This window comes from Anolis carolinensis, chromosome 1, assembly GCF_035594765.1.
Source record: "Anolis carolinensis isolate JA03-04 chromosome 1, rAnoCar3.1.pri, whole genome shotgun sequence".
Taxonomy (NCBI): Eukaryota; Metazoa; Chordata; class Lepidosauria; order Squamata; family Dactyloidae; genus Anolis; species Anolis carolinensis.
Window position 1 is genome coordinate 134,256,597 of NC_085841.1, and position 14,448 is coordinate 134,271,044.

Sequence of the window (14,448 nt, forward strand, 5' to 3'; positions counted from 1 at the left end):
TGTGGCATTATCGGAATTTAAAACACAACTGAAGACCTATCTCTTCCAGCAGGACTACCCAGTCCATTTTAATTATGACTTTTAAATCACATTATTTATTGTTTTAACTTTTATCTCAGGCATTGTACTGCATGTATATATTTTAATGTATGCTTCTATGCTTGTATTTTAACTATGTTTTAATATGTGATTTTACAGATGTATTTGACTGTGTTGTGTCCCGCCTCAAGCCAAAAAGAGAGCTGGGTAGTAAATAACAACAGTAATAACCCTTTTTACATCTTGAAGTCCATTTATTTATCCATTCTTTTTGTATGGAATTGATAATGGTCACCTACTCTTATACTTCACCTTCTGTCTCAATCAGACTTTTGTGTCTGCTTGCCTGCCTTATGAAGCCTTCCTTGATGAGAATCCTCCACCACCAGTTGCATTCTTCTCCATTGCTCTTTTCCTGTTGGTTCAGTATTTCATAGCTACTGAACATGCTTATGCTTTGTGTTGCTTTTTGGGGGGTGGGAGTTGCCTCCCTTATCTCTCCCTGATTAGACTTCTGCAAAAACAGGGTTTCTCCCTTCAACTTTTGTCTGTGACAAAGAATAATGCTACTTTAAATAAAAGTTGTCACTCAGGAAATGGGTTCTACACTAGTAGGTGTGTCAACTTGTATGTCTCAAAAAGATGGACCCATTTTGAAATCACCACATCTCTGCAACCATGAACTGCCCTTGAATGAAACCCTTGCCCCTTGAAAGGGTGGACATAGAGTTTGAATGGATTACCGCTAGATGATTCTCCCAGCACAGAAACAGCCCCTAGCCTCAGTCATTTGCAAGATGGGAATGTCACCTATTGACGAAATGAAATTTATTAGAATATCTAAAACAGATCAGCAAACAACTTAATCTTTAATTTTTATTTGCAGAGTTATTAGTAAAACTTGACTACTTGATGACTCATTAAATTGTTTGTAACTTTATGATTTGGGTCTAGCCTATCTTCACGACCACATCTCTTTTTATGAACCTGTGCGGACTCTGAGGTCTACTGGAGAGGCCCTCCCCTCGGTCCCGCTGTCTTCACAAGTACAGTTGGTGGGAGAGGGCCTTCTTGGTGGTAAACCCCTCCCCCCGGTTCTGGAACACCTTCCCAAGGGAAATTAGGCTGGCCCCACCCTCCAATGTTTTCGGTCCAACCTAAAAACTTGGCTCTTTAACCAAAGAACTTCTAACTGAGCTAAAGCTCAAAAGTGACATGCACAAGAAGTGGAAAAGGGGAGAAATCACCAAAGAAGAATTCAAACGTATAGCCAACACCTGTAGGGAAAAGGTTCGCAAGGCTAAAGCACAAAATGAGCTCAGGCTTGCCAGGGACATAAAAAACAACAAAAAAGGCTTTTTTGCTTACGTTGGTAGAAAAAGGAAGAAAAAGGAGGCGATAGGGCCATTGCAAGGAGAAGATGGGGTGATGGCGACAGGGTACAGGGAAAAGGCAGAACTACTTAATGCCTTCTTTGCCTCGGTCTTCTCACAAAAAGAAAGCCATCTTCAACCTCAGCAACATGGAATGGACGAAGGATTGGGGGAAATCCAACCCCAAATAGGGAAACAAGTTGTCCAGGAACACCTGGCCACTCTAAACGAATTCAAGTCCCCAGGGCCAGATCAGCTACATCCAAGAGTACTGAAGGAACTAGCGGAAGTTATTTCAGAACCACTGGCAATTATCTTCGAGAGTTCTTGGAGAACGGGAGAAGTCCCAGCAGATTGGAGGAGGGCGAATGTGGTCCCTATCTTCAAGAAGGGAAAAAAGAACGACCCAAACAATTACCGTCCGGTCAGCCTCACATCAATACCAGGCAAAATTCTGGAAAAGATCATTAAAGAAGTGGTCTGCGAACACTTAGAAACAAATGCGGTCATTGCTAACAGTCAACACGGATTTACCAAAAACAAGTCATGCCAGACTAATCTGATCTCTTTTTTCGATAGAGTTACGAGTTGGGTCGATACAGGGAATGCTGTGGATGTAGCGTACCTGGATTTCAGTAAGGCCTTCGACAAAGTCCCCCACGACCTTCTGGCAAACAAACTAGTAAAATGTGGGCTAGACAAAACTACGGTTAGGTGGATCTGTAATTGGCTAAGCGAACGAACCCAAAGGGTGCTCACCAATGCGTCATCTTCATCATGGAAAGAAGTGACAAGTGGAGTGCCGCAGGGTTCCGTCCTGGGCCCGGTTCTGTTCAACATCTTTATTAACGACTTAGACGAAGGGTTAGAAGGCACGATCATCAAGTTTGCAGACGGCACAAAACTGGGAGGGATAGCTAACACTCCAGAAGACAGGAGCAGAATTCAAAACGATCTTGTCAGACTAGAAAGATGGGCCAAAACTAACAAAATGAAGTTCAACAGGGACAAATGCAAGATACTTCACTTCGGCAGAAAAAATGGACATCAAAGATACAGAATGGGGGACGCCTGGCTTGACAGCAGTGCGTGCGAAAAAGACCTTGGAGTCCTTGTGGACAACAAGTTAAACATGAGCCAACAATGTGATGCGGCTGCTAAAAAAGCCAATGGGATTCTGGCCTGCATCAATAGGGGAATAGCGTCTAGATCCAGGGAAGTCCTGCTCCCCCTCTATTCTGCCTTGGTCAGACCACACCTGGAATACTGTGTCCAATTCTGGGCACCACAGTTGAAGGGAGATGTTGACAAGCTGGAAAGCGTCCGGAGGAGGGCGACTAAAATGATTAAGGGTCTGGAGAACAAGCCCTATGAGGAGCGGCTTAAAGAGCTTGGCATGTTTAGCCTGCAGAAGAGAAGGCTGAGAGGAGACATGATAGCCATGTACAAATACGTGAAGGGAAGTCATAGGGAGGAGGGAGCAAGCTTGTTTTCTGCTGCCCTGCAGACTAGGACACGGAACAATGGCTTCAAACTACAGGAAAGGAGATTACACCTGAACATCAGGAAGAACTTCCTCACTGTGAGAGCTGTTCGACAGTGGAACTCTCTCCCCGGGGCCGTGGTGGAGGCTCCTTCTTTGGAGGCTTTTAAGCAGAGGCTGGATGGCCATCTGTCGGGGGTGCTTTGAATGCGATTTCCTGCTTCCTAGCAGGGGGTTGGACTGGATGGCCCATGTGGTCTCTTCCAACTCTACTATTCTATGATTCTATGATTCTAAGCATTCCAATAGATATACAGCCCAAAAGGCTCAAATTGTAGACCCATTGGTTTTCTCACTGAAAGCATTTTGTATGACTGACTGGTTGTTATTCATTTTATGTCTATAAACCATAACATTTTATTGATGTGTATTTTAGGGTTGATTGATTTTCCTGTGGTATTATTATATATTGATGATGTGAATTATGTTTCCCTTTGATATTTATGTATCTGTATTTATTGCACCATATGCACTGTTACATTATGAGTGCTCTCTCAGCTGCCCCAAGTACCTTTTGGGAGATGGTGGCGGGGTAGAAATAAAGTATTATTATTATTATTTTGAAATTGCAACATGTTGTTGAAGGCTTTCATAACTGGAATAACTGGGGTGCTGTGAGTTTCCTGGGCTGTATCGTCATGTTCCAGAAGCATTCTTTTTTTGTGAGTGAAACAGCAGGAGAGAATGCTTCTGGAATATGGCCATAGAGCCTGGAAAATTCACAGCAACTCTAACTGCAACATGTTGCTATCATTAAAAATATTGCTTTCAAATTTGGGACACTAATTTGAAACATCCTGTACCATGGCTCAGTCTCTGTGCCTGGGTTATTTGAATAATGAAAACACATGTGATGTTAGATCAGGAAAACAGCCCCCATTAATGATGCTAATTTCAAGTATGTGGAGCACTGAGTCAGGAACATCCCACACAATCCAGTTATTTATATGCTACCAGGGCAGCACAGAGTTCAAATTGAAAGCAAATTATGACATATCCGATACATAGGAATTGGTACTAGCAAACATGGTTTGTGGAAGAAATGTACTAACTGGAAAACAAGGTGAGTCAATTGGTATCAACTGCATCTATCAGTGTCAACATCACATGTAAAGTACTTGCATACAAGTCTGAACCTTTGGAATTGGAATATGCTTTGTGCACTGGAAAAACAGACTGCATTCATAACTCTTCTAGTCTTGAAGGTGCTGCAGGTCTTCCTTTGCATACTTTGCAAATAAGACCACTATGGAAATTGGCAGTGTGCTGCTGAATGCTATCACAGGGGCATTTATTTCTCACATTTATATCCCACCCTTTTCACCCCAAGGGACTCAGGGCGGCTTACAATAATGGCAGCAATTTGATGCCCATATAAATCAATATAAAACAGTGCATAAAACAGTTAAAACTATTAAAATACATTATAAATCACAAAATATAAATTTCAAACATAAAATCAAATCCGTTTATCCTCATGCTTTCTCCGTAGCTAGAATAGCTAGAATAAAGTACGTTATTATCTAGCCATTCCCTTGGTTTTAAATTAGATTTATTCTGTCTCCTATTACCAAATATACTGAACGCCCATGTTAACCAGAAAATAACAAATTTTTTATTCAAAGACAGGACATGTTCTGTGATCGTCAAAGGTTTGGGAACAACAAAAGCTGGAGGAAATAGGATTGAATTGCCTGTCTGCAAGTAGGACCTCTGGATCTTGACAAATAAATAAAAATTGTATTGTACGGAGTTTCCTCTGGATATTAAACTTAAGTTCTTCTAGGACATGCTGCCCCCTAGGGTAACCATATGCAGGATCTGCGAGGCAGGGATTTCGAGTGATTCAGCCTTTCATGGTAGGGTTAGCAAATGCAAGCCTGATTAAAACAAACAAAACAAGCAAAACCTTTCAGTACAATAATTATTCATGGCACAGAAGCCCTGCATTTAAGTGTTTTCCTCCTCTTTAGGTTAATGGTAAGTGAACTGCAGTTTGATGGAGACCATAATAATGAGAAAAATGCTAAATCAGATGATTAAATAGACAGGTTGTTTAGAATAGCTATAATCTTTATAATATGTAAAGGTCAAGATTTGGGCGCTCCTGCAATTCACAGAGTAGGATATGTATTTAAAAAGGATGAACTTGCTTAGAGTTTTATACAAAATCGGTCCCCACTCAATGTATAAAAAATACAGATTCTGGCAAAAATGTAAACAGATCACCCGGGAAGTATACATTTCCATTCAGCTATGGCCACCAAGTAGATTGGTAAGATATGATGCTTCTCACAAATGACTCTTCCTTTCATGAATCCCAACTGCAGTAATAAGTCAAACAAGGGCCTGTACTGGCAGGTAAACAGATGCTCCCATGCTCCCCTCTTAACTTAGCATATATAAAATAAAAGTTCTTGATACAGTCAGTAAAAAGAAACCCACAGCTATGCCTGGTGCAGCTGCAATCTGTTCAGTGGCACTGCCATTTCTAAATATTCTTGGATTCAATTCAGAATGGTACATATGAAGTTCTAACTCTGTACAGATGGATGCGCACATTCTGCTTCCTTCATGTGCTTTCCGGGAAGTATATCTGTAATCCAGTACAGAAACAGAGAAGAGATTGACTTGGCATGATCTACAAAGAGAGAGAGAGAGAGAGAAAAGAATTCTTCATGAAACATTCATAAGATTGTTTTCTGTAAACAAATTCCTTACGGTAAAAAAAATCAAGTGCACATCTGTTTCCAATTTGCCACTGGAATGATGATGAACTAAGCACCTATTGACTGAAGCTAGAGACAGCAGAAAACCTGAAGATCTATGCTATATTCATTAAGCAAATAATTGCACCTGTGATACGAACTTCATCCAGCAGAGACAATCCAAGCCTCTATTGTGAAGCACACGCTGTGGCTTAATACTATGGAACCATGGGATTTGTAGTTTGATGAGGCACCAGCACTCTTTGGCACAGAAAGCGAAAGACCATGTAAAACTACAGCTCACATGATTCCATAGTACTGAACAATAGCAGTTAAAATGGTGTCAAACTGCATTAATTCTGTAGTATAGTTCAGGCATGGAGAAACTTGGGCCTTCTAGGTGTTTTGGACTTCAACTCCCATAATTCCTAACAGCCCCAGGCCCTTTCCTTTCCCCCCTCAGCCGCTTAAGTGAATGAGGGGGAAAAAGAAAGGGTCTGAGGCTGTTAGGAATTATGGGAGTTGAAGTCCAAAACACCTAGAAGGCCCAAGTTTGCCCATGCCTGGTGTAGATCTTTCCAAAGTCACTTCATATAAAAGGGAAGGAAACATAATGAAATACACCATTAAAGACAACAGCCCAGGATTTTGAAACCTATTGCTGTTTGATTGCTTTTATTGTATTATTATACTATTATAGTGGATATTTGCATATTCGGATATTTATACGTTGTGAATGTGGTTTTAGGTAGATTGCAACCCACGCTCAGTTCGTACAGATATCTGGGATAGAAATGTGAATGAAAACACTTGTTAAAAGGTTTGTTAGTTCTTGTCTTCATTATACTAATATTCTTCTTCACTGCTTTCTGATACCTTCTTTCTGTTATTTTTCCTTTTTTTGCACGTTTAAGTTTTGCACCTCTCTCATTCCTTCCTTTTCCTTGTCTTTTCCTTATATACCTTCTCTCTTTTTGTACTGCTCAATCCTATCTTCTAGTTTCTTCCCGACTTCTCAGCATTCTTTCAGCATCTGCCTTCTGTTCTGGCCTCCTTTTATATTTGGAAATATCTGTCTCCTCACATCTGCCCTTCTTGTTCTCTTTCTTTTTCTGCTAGTTCTGAAAACTTTTGTTAAAACCAAGTACAGAAGGCGTTCTTCTGTATTTCTGTTAGTTTTCTTTCATCCAGCACCTTTCTCAAGTATTTCCCCTTCCGTTCCTTATCTACATATTTTGGATTATGAGCCTGTGGCCTTGGCACAAACTTTTAATTGTAGAGCATCAAGTAATTTTAGGTGCTTTATAAATAGAATAGAATAATAATTCTGAAACAGAATAATAATGCTGCTACCTCTAATTACATCCACGACAACAACCAACCTGTTTGACATACAATTTACACATCAATTTCTGGTAATAAGGAGAAAGAAAAACAGTGGCATGATTTCTTTTTTAGGAGTGTATGCTGGAAAAAAAATCCAAAAATCAAACCTTGATCCTGCTGTTTTATATAAGGGACACCATATTACTATGAATTTGTATATAATGGGATTTTGGTATCCATGAATTTTGGTATGCACAGGAGGTCCTGAAACTAAATCCCAGTGGATACCAAGGTCTCACTGTAGGCTCTCAAGCCCATCGACACTGCCATATTATGTTGTTTCATAATGCAGTTGAACTGCATTATATGGCATTGTAGACTTACATGATGCCATTCCATTGAACAGATAACTTCTGTGTTGGAAGTGCAGTAGTATGAACCGATTATTATAAAGGAGGGTGGCAGGTTAAATATCTCCTGTACATTATCCAGACCATTCACAGCTTGCACATACTGTATGTGTGTTTCCAGGGGTCTGTAGAAATACAGTGTTCCCTCACTTACGTTCCAGGACCACCCGCAATAAGTGAAAATCCACGAAGTAGGGACACTATATTTATTTTAATATTTATACATTATTTTAATATTTGTATTTTATTTTAGCAGTTACAATATACAGTACACTGACAGAGAAGAATAATGGAAGCTATATAACCCTTTTTATTTTCAATCCTTCACTACCTGCCCCCCTCTCCCTTCATTTCTCCCTGTCCCCCCTTCCAAAACCCTTTGCACACTGCAAAAACCTGCAAAAGAGCAAAAATACCACAATAAATTGTTACATTAATATTTATTGAAAACCCGCAAAACAGTGAGGGAGCAAAAAGTGAACTGCAAAGTAGCGAGGGAACACTGTATATGATGGGAAGGCCATACATAAAACAAAAAAGAGGTAGACTTGAACCACATTAACCACACAATTTCATATGTACATTCCATTATGTTCAGTGTTATTTCTTACTAAAGAAGTGTAGGAAAAAACTAAAACCCAAGTGCCCTAAACTTTCTGCTGAGGTGTTCTTGGATGTACTTATTGTGAACATCCAAACCTTCTGTCCACATGACCCAACTCTCCCTCTTATAGTTTTCCTGTCTACTAGATTGCGTTTATTGGGTAGGTTGCTATGGTCCACAAAAGAGAAGACATTTCTATCTCTGTCCACAGTTAGGGCATTTCAACCCACAGGAGAAATACTTCCTAAGTCCAGTGTCCTAAAATTCTAGCTCTAGCATTTAACAATTGTATACACCAAAAAAAAAAAAAAAAAAAAAAAAACAGTGACATGTGATGCTTTGAGTGTTGGACCAGGAATCTGGAACCCAGGGTCCAGATCTCTGCTTAGCCACAGAAACCCACTGAATGATTTTGGCTCAGTCGCACCTTCTCAGTCTCAGATGAAAGCCATGCACATCCTTTTCTGAAGATTTCATCTCACTTTTTGTCCCATCGACAATTGGATTTTGAAAAAAATTGGGTTGTTGTGGAAACAAGAATGGGTGATAAAGCTTCAGTAGAGACACTCTTGTCCCATGATAGCTGTTATAGAATTTCTCTTCCTGAATTGTGTATAAGGGTTGTTGTATGTCTTTCGGGCTGTGTGCCCATGTTCCAGAAGTATTCTCTCCTGACGTTTCGCCCACATCTATGGCAGGCATCCTCAGAGGTTGTGAGGTATTGATAAACTAGGCAAGGAAAGGAAAAAATATATATCTGTGGAGAGTCCAGGGTGTGGCAAGAATCCTTTGTCACTGGGAAGCCAGCATTAATGTTTCAGTTAATCATCCTAATTAGCATTGGAAAGGTTTTGTCTCTTGCCTGGGGGGCATCCTTTGTTCAATCAATAGCTGTCCTTGGGGCTCCTCTGCCCTCAGAGTGTTGGTTCCCATCTATTGTTTTGATTTTAGAGTTTTTTTTAATACTGGTAGCCAGATTTTGTTCATTTTCATTGTTTCCTCCTTTCTGTTGAAGTTGTCCACATGCTTGTGGATTTCAATGGCTTCTCTGTGTAGTCTGACATGATAGTTGTTGGAGTGGTCCAGCATTTAAGTCATAATGTTTGTATAAGTCAGATGTTTGTAACTTGGAGACTGCCTGTATAACCTACTGCCTATCTGATGCCATTTATTTAAATGCTAACCATTTTTCTATAGTACTCCTTGTAATAATATACTAAATCACCTCCTGTTTAATTTCTTTTTATACATCTTTACAAAAAAAACTGCCATGCATGTGGAGAATCCAAGATGTGCATAGTGGGTGAAAGGGAACTATAATGTCTACTGGCCCGCAAAATTCACAAATAAATGGAGGAGGAATTATTAGGAAGACAGCTCTGCAGATGTTTAGAAAGCCTTTCATAATTCGTTTTTAGCTTTTTAGTGGGTGATAATTTCCTAGGCAACAAGGGAGAAAGCTATTTTTGACTTGATGCTTGTTAACAAGAAATACAATGTTAGCAAGGAACAGGAAACCCCAAGGGCCAAACCCAGCCTAGAAAGAGGAATGGCATCTTTATAACCTTTTGACACAATTGATATCTAATTCTGAGAGTTTTTCATTCCCCCAGTATGCGTGGCTCTGCCATTCTTCTCCTTATCCCATGTCAAAGCCACCTGGGAAATGCTGTTCTCTACAGTGCCTTCCCATTTCCTGTTTTCAAGATGTTCTGAAATATGTGAAGTATCTGCCAAGTGGCGCTCTTTACATTCAGCTCTTTACCCCAAAGATTCAGACAGTCTGGCTTTATGTCATTAGAATATGAATGGAGGCAGATGGTCCAAAACAGAGATTTTACACAACAACAAAACCCTCAATGTTGAAAGCAAGACAAAGGTGATTTACCCCCTTAAAAGCACACCATTTTACAACAAAACAGTTCCATTGAGTAATAATAACTTTTTGTATTAATGAATAGAAAAAGGGAGAGAGCAACCTTCACTCCCAGCACTCTACAGTGTTTTATGGACTCAGACAGCTCTGACACTTTCTCTACTCCTTTCCCTTTTGCTTATTATAGAAAATGAAATCACTTCAATGGGACCTTGGTCATAGTAGAGAGAACATCAGAAAGCCATTGTGGTGTAGTGGCCCAAGTGCTGGGTTAAGAATTTGCGGGCCAACGTCCAAATCCCCACAAAGCCACGTAAATCTACTGGATGACACCCTTCCAAGCCCAGATGAAGGCAATTACAAACATCCTCTGAATAAAAAACAAACTCGTTATATTTCCACCTGAGGGTCGCCATAACTCGGAAATGATGTTGTGGTGAACAATAAAGAGAACATCTCCATATGTCTAGAAATTAGAAATGGATTTCAACCTCTCCGATGTGGTCCGTTAGTGGTTTGCTGATGGCTTTTTGATGTCTCTCTCAGAAGCTGTCGAAAGTGGGAATCATGTACTCTTTCCATATTCCATTGAACACCTGAGAACAACATGCTGAAACATTCTTGGGATGAAGATTCTGGCAGTAACAGTATATCTTTGCACACACAAGAACCCAACCTGTCTGGCTTTGCTCAGCTACAAAGTCCTTGTTGCTCCGGTGGCTAATATCTCTATCACTGATCTAAGAAGAGGAGAAATACTCTCATTCTGGTAAGTTTGCATCATAACAGCTAACTACAGTCTCTCACTATCCTCCACATTAGTACTAGCAAAAGAAACGATTGGAGTTGTGCAAGAGGGATTCAGTGGCATTGTGCATCAACTTGTGCTGGTGATGGAAGATGTGTACTCCCATGTATAAATGGACACATGTGACTGGATTTTGTTACATCAAGATCTTATGCACGAAAAAAATACATGTAAAGCTTCTGATCATAAAAGGGCACCTCTTATGTAAAAGGGCATTTACACAAATATTGCATATGGAAAAATGTCAATAACACATTTGCTATTTTTTGTACAGGAAAAAAAAATCTGAATCCAAGCCGACAGGAAGACCTGTAATGACACAGTTGGGGGAGAGAACATACCAGGAGGCATCACTGACTGTGAGAGGAACTCTTCCACAGCACTTTTAAGCCTCTCAACATCTCGCAACAGAACAAGGGCTTTCATCTGATGCAAAAGGCCAACGTCTGACAAAGGCATATGGTGAGATTCGAGACCGTGTAAAATTTCATGAATGCTCTGCGGACTCACAGCTGACTCTTCACATTTTGATCGCTCTAAGGAATGAAAAATAAGGAGTTTGTTTAGAAAAATGTCTTCTTGTGCAAAGTGTAGCACCCCCTCTGCTCAACATCCCTTTCCTATTTTGATATCTAAATCAAAACACTAAGCCATGCAACCCGGATAGGCGTCCATGTATTACAGTCCAGCAGCATTTTAAGGCTCACTTATGATTTAAGGCCTTCACAAAACACAACGTTATTGCTCATCTTCTGATGGATGAAGTCAAATGTGTAAACCGACTCATTCGACTGAGGCCTTCCTAATGTTGTTGAACTGCAATTCCCCTTTGTCCTTGATAGTATAGTCAATGGTGTGGGATGCTCACAGTTGCAGTCCAGCAATATCCGGAAGGACACAGTTTCCCACTTCTGATTTAAATAGGCTCTAGTGTGAGATGTTGATATGTACACTGTCATTACATGGAATGTGATCTCATTCAAACACACCAAGTGGTAAACGGACAGGTTGCTTACCTGTAACCGTGTTTCTTCGAGTGTACTCTGTGAATTCACACTAATGGAGAACGCTGCGCCTGCGCAGGCTCCAACGGATACTCTTCCAAGCTAAAGTTTGAAATTTGGCGGTAACCCCGCCCCTCTCCCCAGAGGGTATAAAGGGCGCCCTCCGCGCCCGCTCTCCAGTTCCTACGCCGCAAAGGCAGCGAGAAAGGGAGAGGTTTGCATGTGGGGAAGGAAGGGCGGGATTGTGTGAATTCACAGAGTACACTCGAAGAAACACGGTTACAGGTAAGCAACCTGTCCTTTTTCTTCGTGTACTCTGTGAATGCACACTAATGGAGACTAGCAAGCTGAGGTGTAGGTAGGTGGGATAGCAAACCCGATAACCAGTCTAGTGTCCAAACAACACATTTATTGAGCACAAGGTGCAAAAACAAGCAAGTGCAACAGTCAAAGAAGACGATGCAACAGCATATAGTGCAAAAAAACCGATCCTTGTTATTAGGACCCAGAACACAATCACAACATTGTATGTGAGCGATAGTCTGTAAGAAAATACAGAGGTAAGTATAGACCCATTTCCTGAAAACAGAGGTAGAGGTATTCATGAAATACATTTCAGTTCAGTGGGTAAGTATAGTACACAAGCACTACGTTAATGAACCCCTGAACACATCGAGTACATAAAGGGTGGATGACAGCGGTCAGCTTATAAGAAGGATAAACCACAAAAACTGGTTTTGAGTAAGGCAACAACATTAGGCAAGGCAGGAGGAAAGGATAGACCTGGCAAAGGCCGAGTCCTTGAGGTTCTTTGAGTCCATCCTGTAGTGTGAAACAAAGGTGGATGGAGTGGACCAGATAGCCGCTCGACAGATGGAGTCGAGAGGGACGCCCCTCAGGAAGGCCGTAGAGGTGGAAAGGCCCCTCGTTGATCTAGGGCGGATCGAAGAGGGGGGTTGGCGTTTAGCCAGCTGGTAAGCGAGTTCGATAGTCTGAGCAATCCAGTGTGAGAGTCTTTGAGAAGAAAGCGGTTCGCCCAGCTTATGGGTAGCGTAAGCCACAAACAATCTAGGTGACTTACGTATGTCCTTAGTACTGTCCTTGCAGAAAAGGAGGGCTCTCCTGACATCCAGGAGATGAAGTTTCCGTTCCAAAGAAGAGGAAGGATTAGGGAAGAAAGCAGGAAGTATTATGTCCTGGTTCAGGTGAAAAGCAGAGACCACCTTAGGTAGGAAGGTGATGTCCGGGCGAAGAACAGCCCTGTCGTGGTGGAAACGGAGGTAGGGTTCGTCCACCCGAAGAGCAGCCAGTTCCGAAGGCCTGCGCGCAGAGGTGATAGCGATTAGGAAGGCAGTCTTCCAAGAGAGAAGGTGAAGGTCTGCCGAGGCCATAGGTTCAAAGGGAGCTGAAGCTAGTTGAGAAAGGACGAGTTCGAGGCTCCATCCGGGAGTTGGAGGTTGAACTGGAGGGTGCAGGTTGTTGTAACCTCGAAGAAAGGTCTTAATGAGATTGTTAGAAAAAAGAGAGGGTTGTCCCTGACGCTGGAAATGCCAGGAGAGAGCAGCGAGATAGGATTTTATCGAGGCCAGAGAGAGTTGACGATCCGCAAGAGAAAGTAGGAAGTCCAGGACCAGCGGGATCGAAGTAGAGGCGGGATCGACGTGTCGGTCCCGAAGGAAAGTTTGGAATTTTGCAAGCTTGTAAGCATAGGCTCTTGACGTGGCCGGCTTATGGGCGGCACGAAGGATCGCCTGCAGGTCTGGGTGGAGAGAATTTAAGGAAGTATCCTCCAGGCAGTCAGGTGTAGGGACGGGACGTCGGGGTGGAGGACCTGTCCCTTCTGTGAAGATAGTAGATGAGGGAGAGCTGGGAGAGTGCGGGGAGGATCCGCACACATCCGGAGTAGAGTTGGGTACCACGGCTGGCGTGGCCATGCAGGGGCGATCAGGATGGCCGATGTCGGCGTTAGATAGAGTCTCTCTATTACCCTCGAGATGAGAGGGAAGGGAGGAAAAAGATAGACGGGCTCGAGGGTCCAGTCGAGGAGAAACGCATCTCCGAGACAGCCCGGAGTCGAGTTTGGAGGTAGTCTCGCTCCGAAGCGAGGAAGTTGAGCGTTCGAGGGGGAGGCAAAAAGGTCCAGAGCTGGCCAGCCCCAATCGTCGAAGACGGATTTCAGGATTTTGGGATCGAGACGCCACTCGTGGGCGGAGGTTGTCATTCTGCTTAAAGAGTCTGCTAGGGTGTTTTGAGCCCCCGGAAGGTGAACCGCTGACAGGGTTATGTGTCTCGCTATGCACCACAGCCAAATGTCCATCGAGAGAGTCATCAGTTTTCTCGACCCCGTACCCCCTTGTTTGTTGATGTAGTACATAGCTACTACATTGTCTGTTTGTATTAGAACAGTCTTGTGGGGAAGAAAGCGAGCAAACGCCCGGAGGGATTTGAAGATTGATAACAGTTCTAGGAAGTTTATGTGGTGAGACTTTTCTTGGATGGACCAAAGGTCCCTGACGGTGAGGTTTGACATGTGGGCTCCCCACGCAAAATTGGAGGCGTCGGTCGTGATGGTGACTGACGGGAGGGAGGGATGGAAGGGAAGTCCCACACAAACGTTCGCTGGGTCCTGCCACCAACGAAGGGAGAGGCGAACGTGGTTCGGTACCGTGAGAAACATTGAGCTCGGATGCCGATGGGGTTTGAAAGAGTCTATAAACCATCTTTGGAGAGGTCTGAGACGTAGTCTGGCGAAAGGAG

At 42.4% G+C, this 14,448-nt stretch overlaps 1 protein-coding gene across 5 annotated transcripts in view; it reads right to left on the reverse strand.

Annotated features, from left to right (window-relative positions):
• Positions 1-4,547: 4,547 nt before the first annotated feature.
• erich1 (glutamate rich 1) overlaps positions 4,548-14,448 on the reverse strand; it is a 113,099-nt gene continuing 103,198 nt past the window's right edge. For 4 of the 5 annotated variants that reach the window (XM_003215479.4, XM_062969102.1, XM_062969103.1 and 1 more), the window contains 2 exons: positions 11,029-11,223; positions 4,548-5,596 (listed from right to left, as the gene is read on the reverse strand). In XM_003215479.4, the coding sequence (XP_003215527.2) occupies positions 5,490-5,596; positions 11,029-11,223 (302 nt within the window). In that variant the 3' untranslated portion in view covers positions 4,548-5,489. The remainder of the gene's footprint in view (positions 5,597-11,028; positions 11,224-14,448) is intronic. The other variant, XR_010002332.1, reaches the window with a different exon arrangement.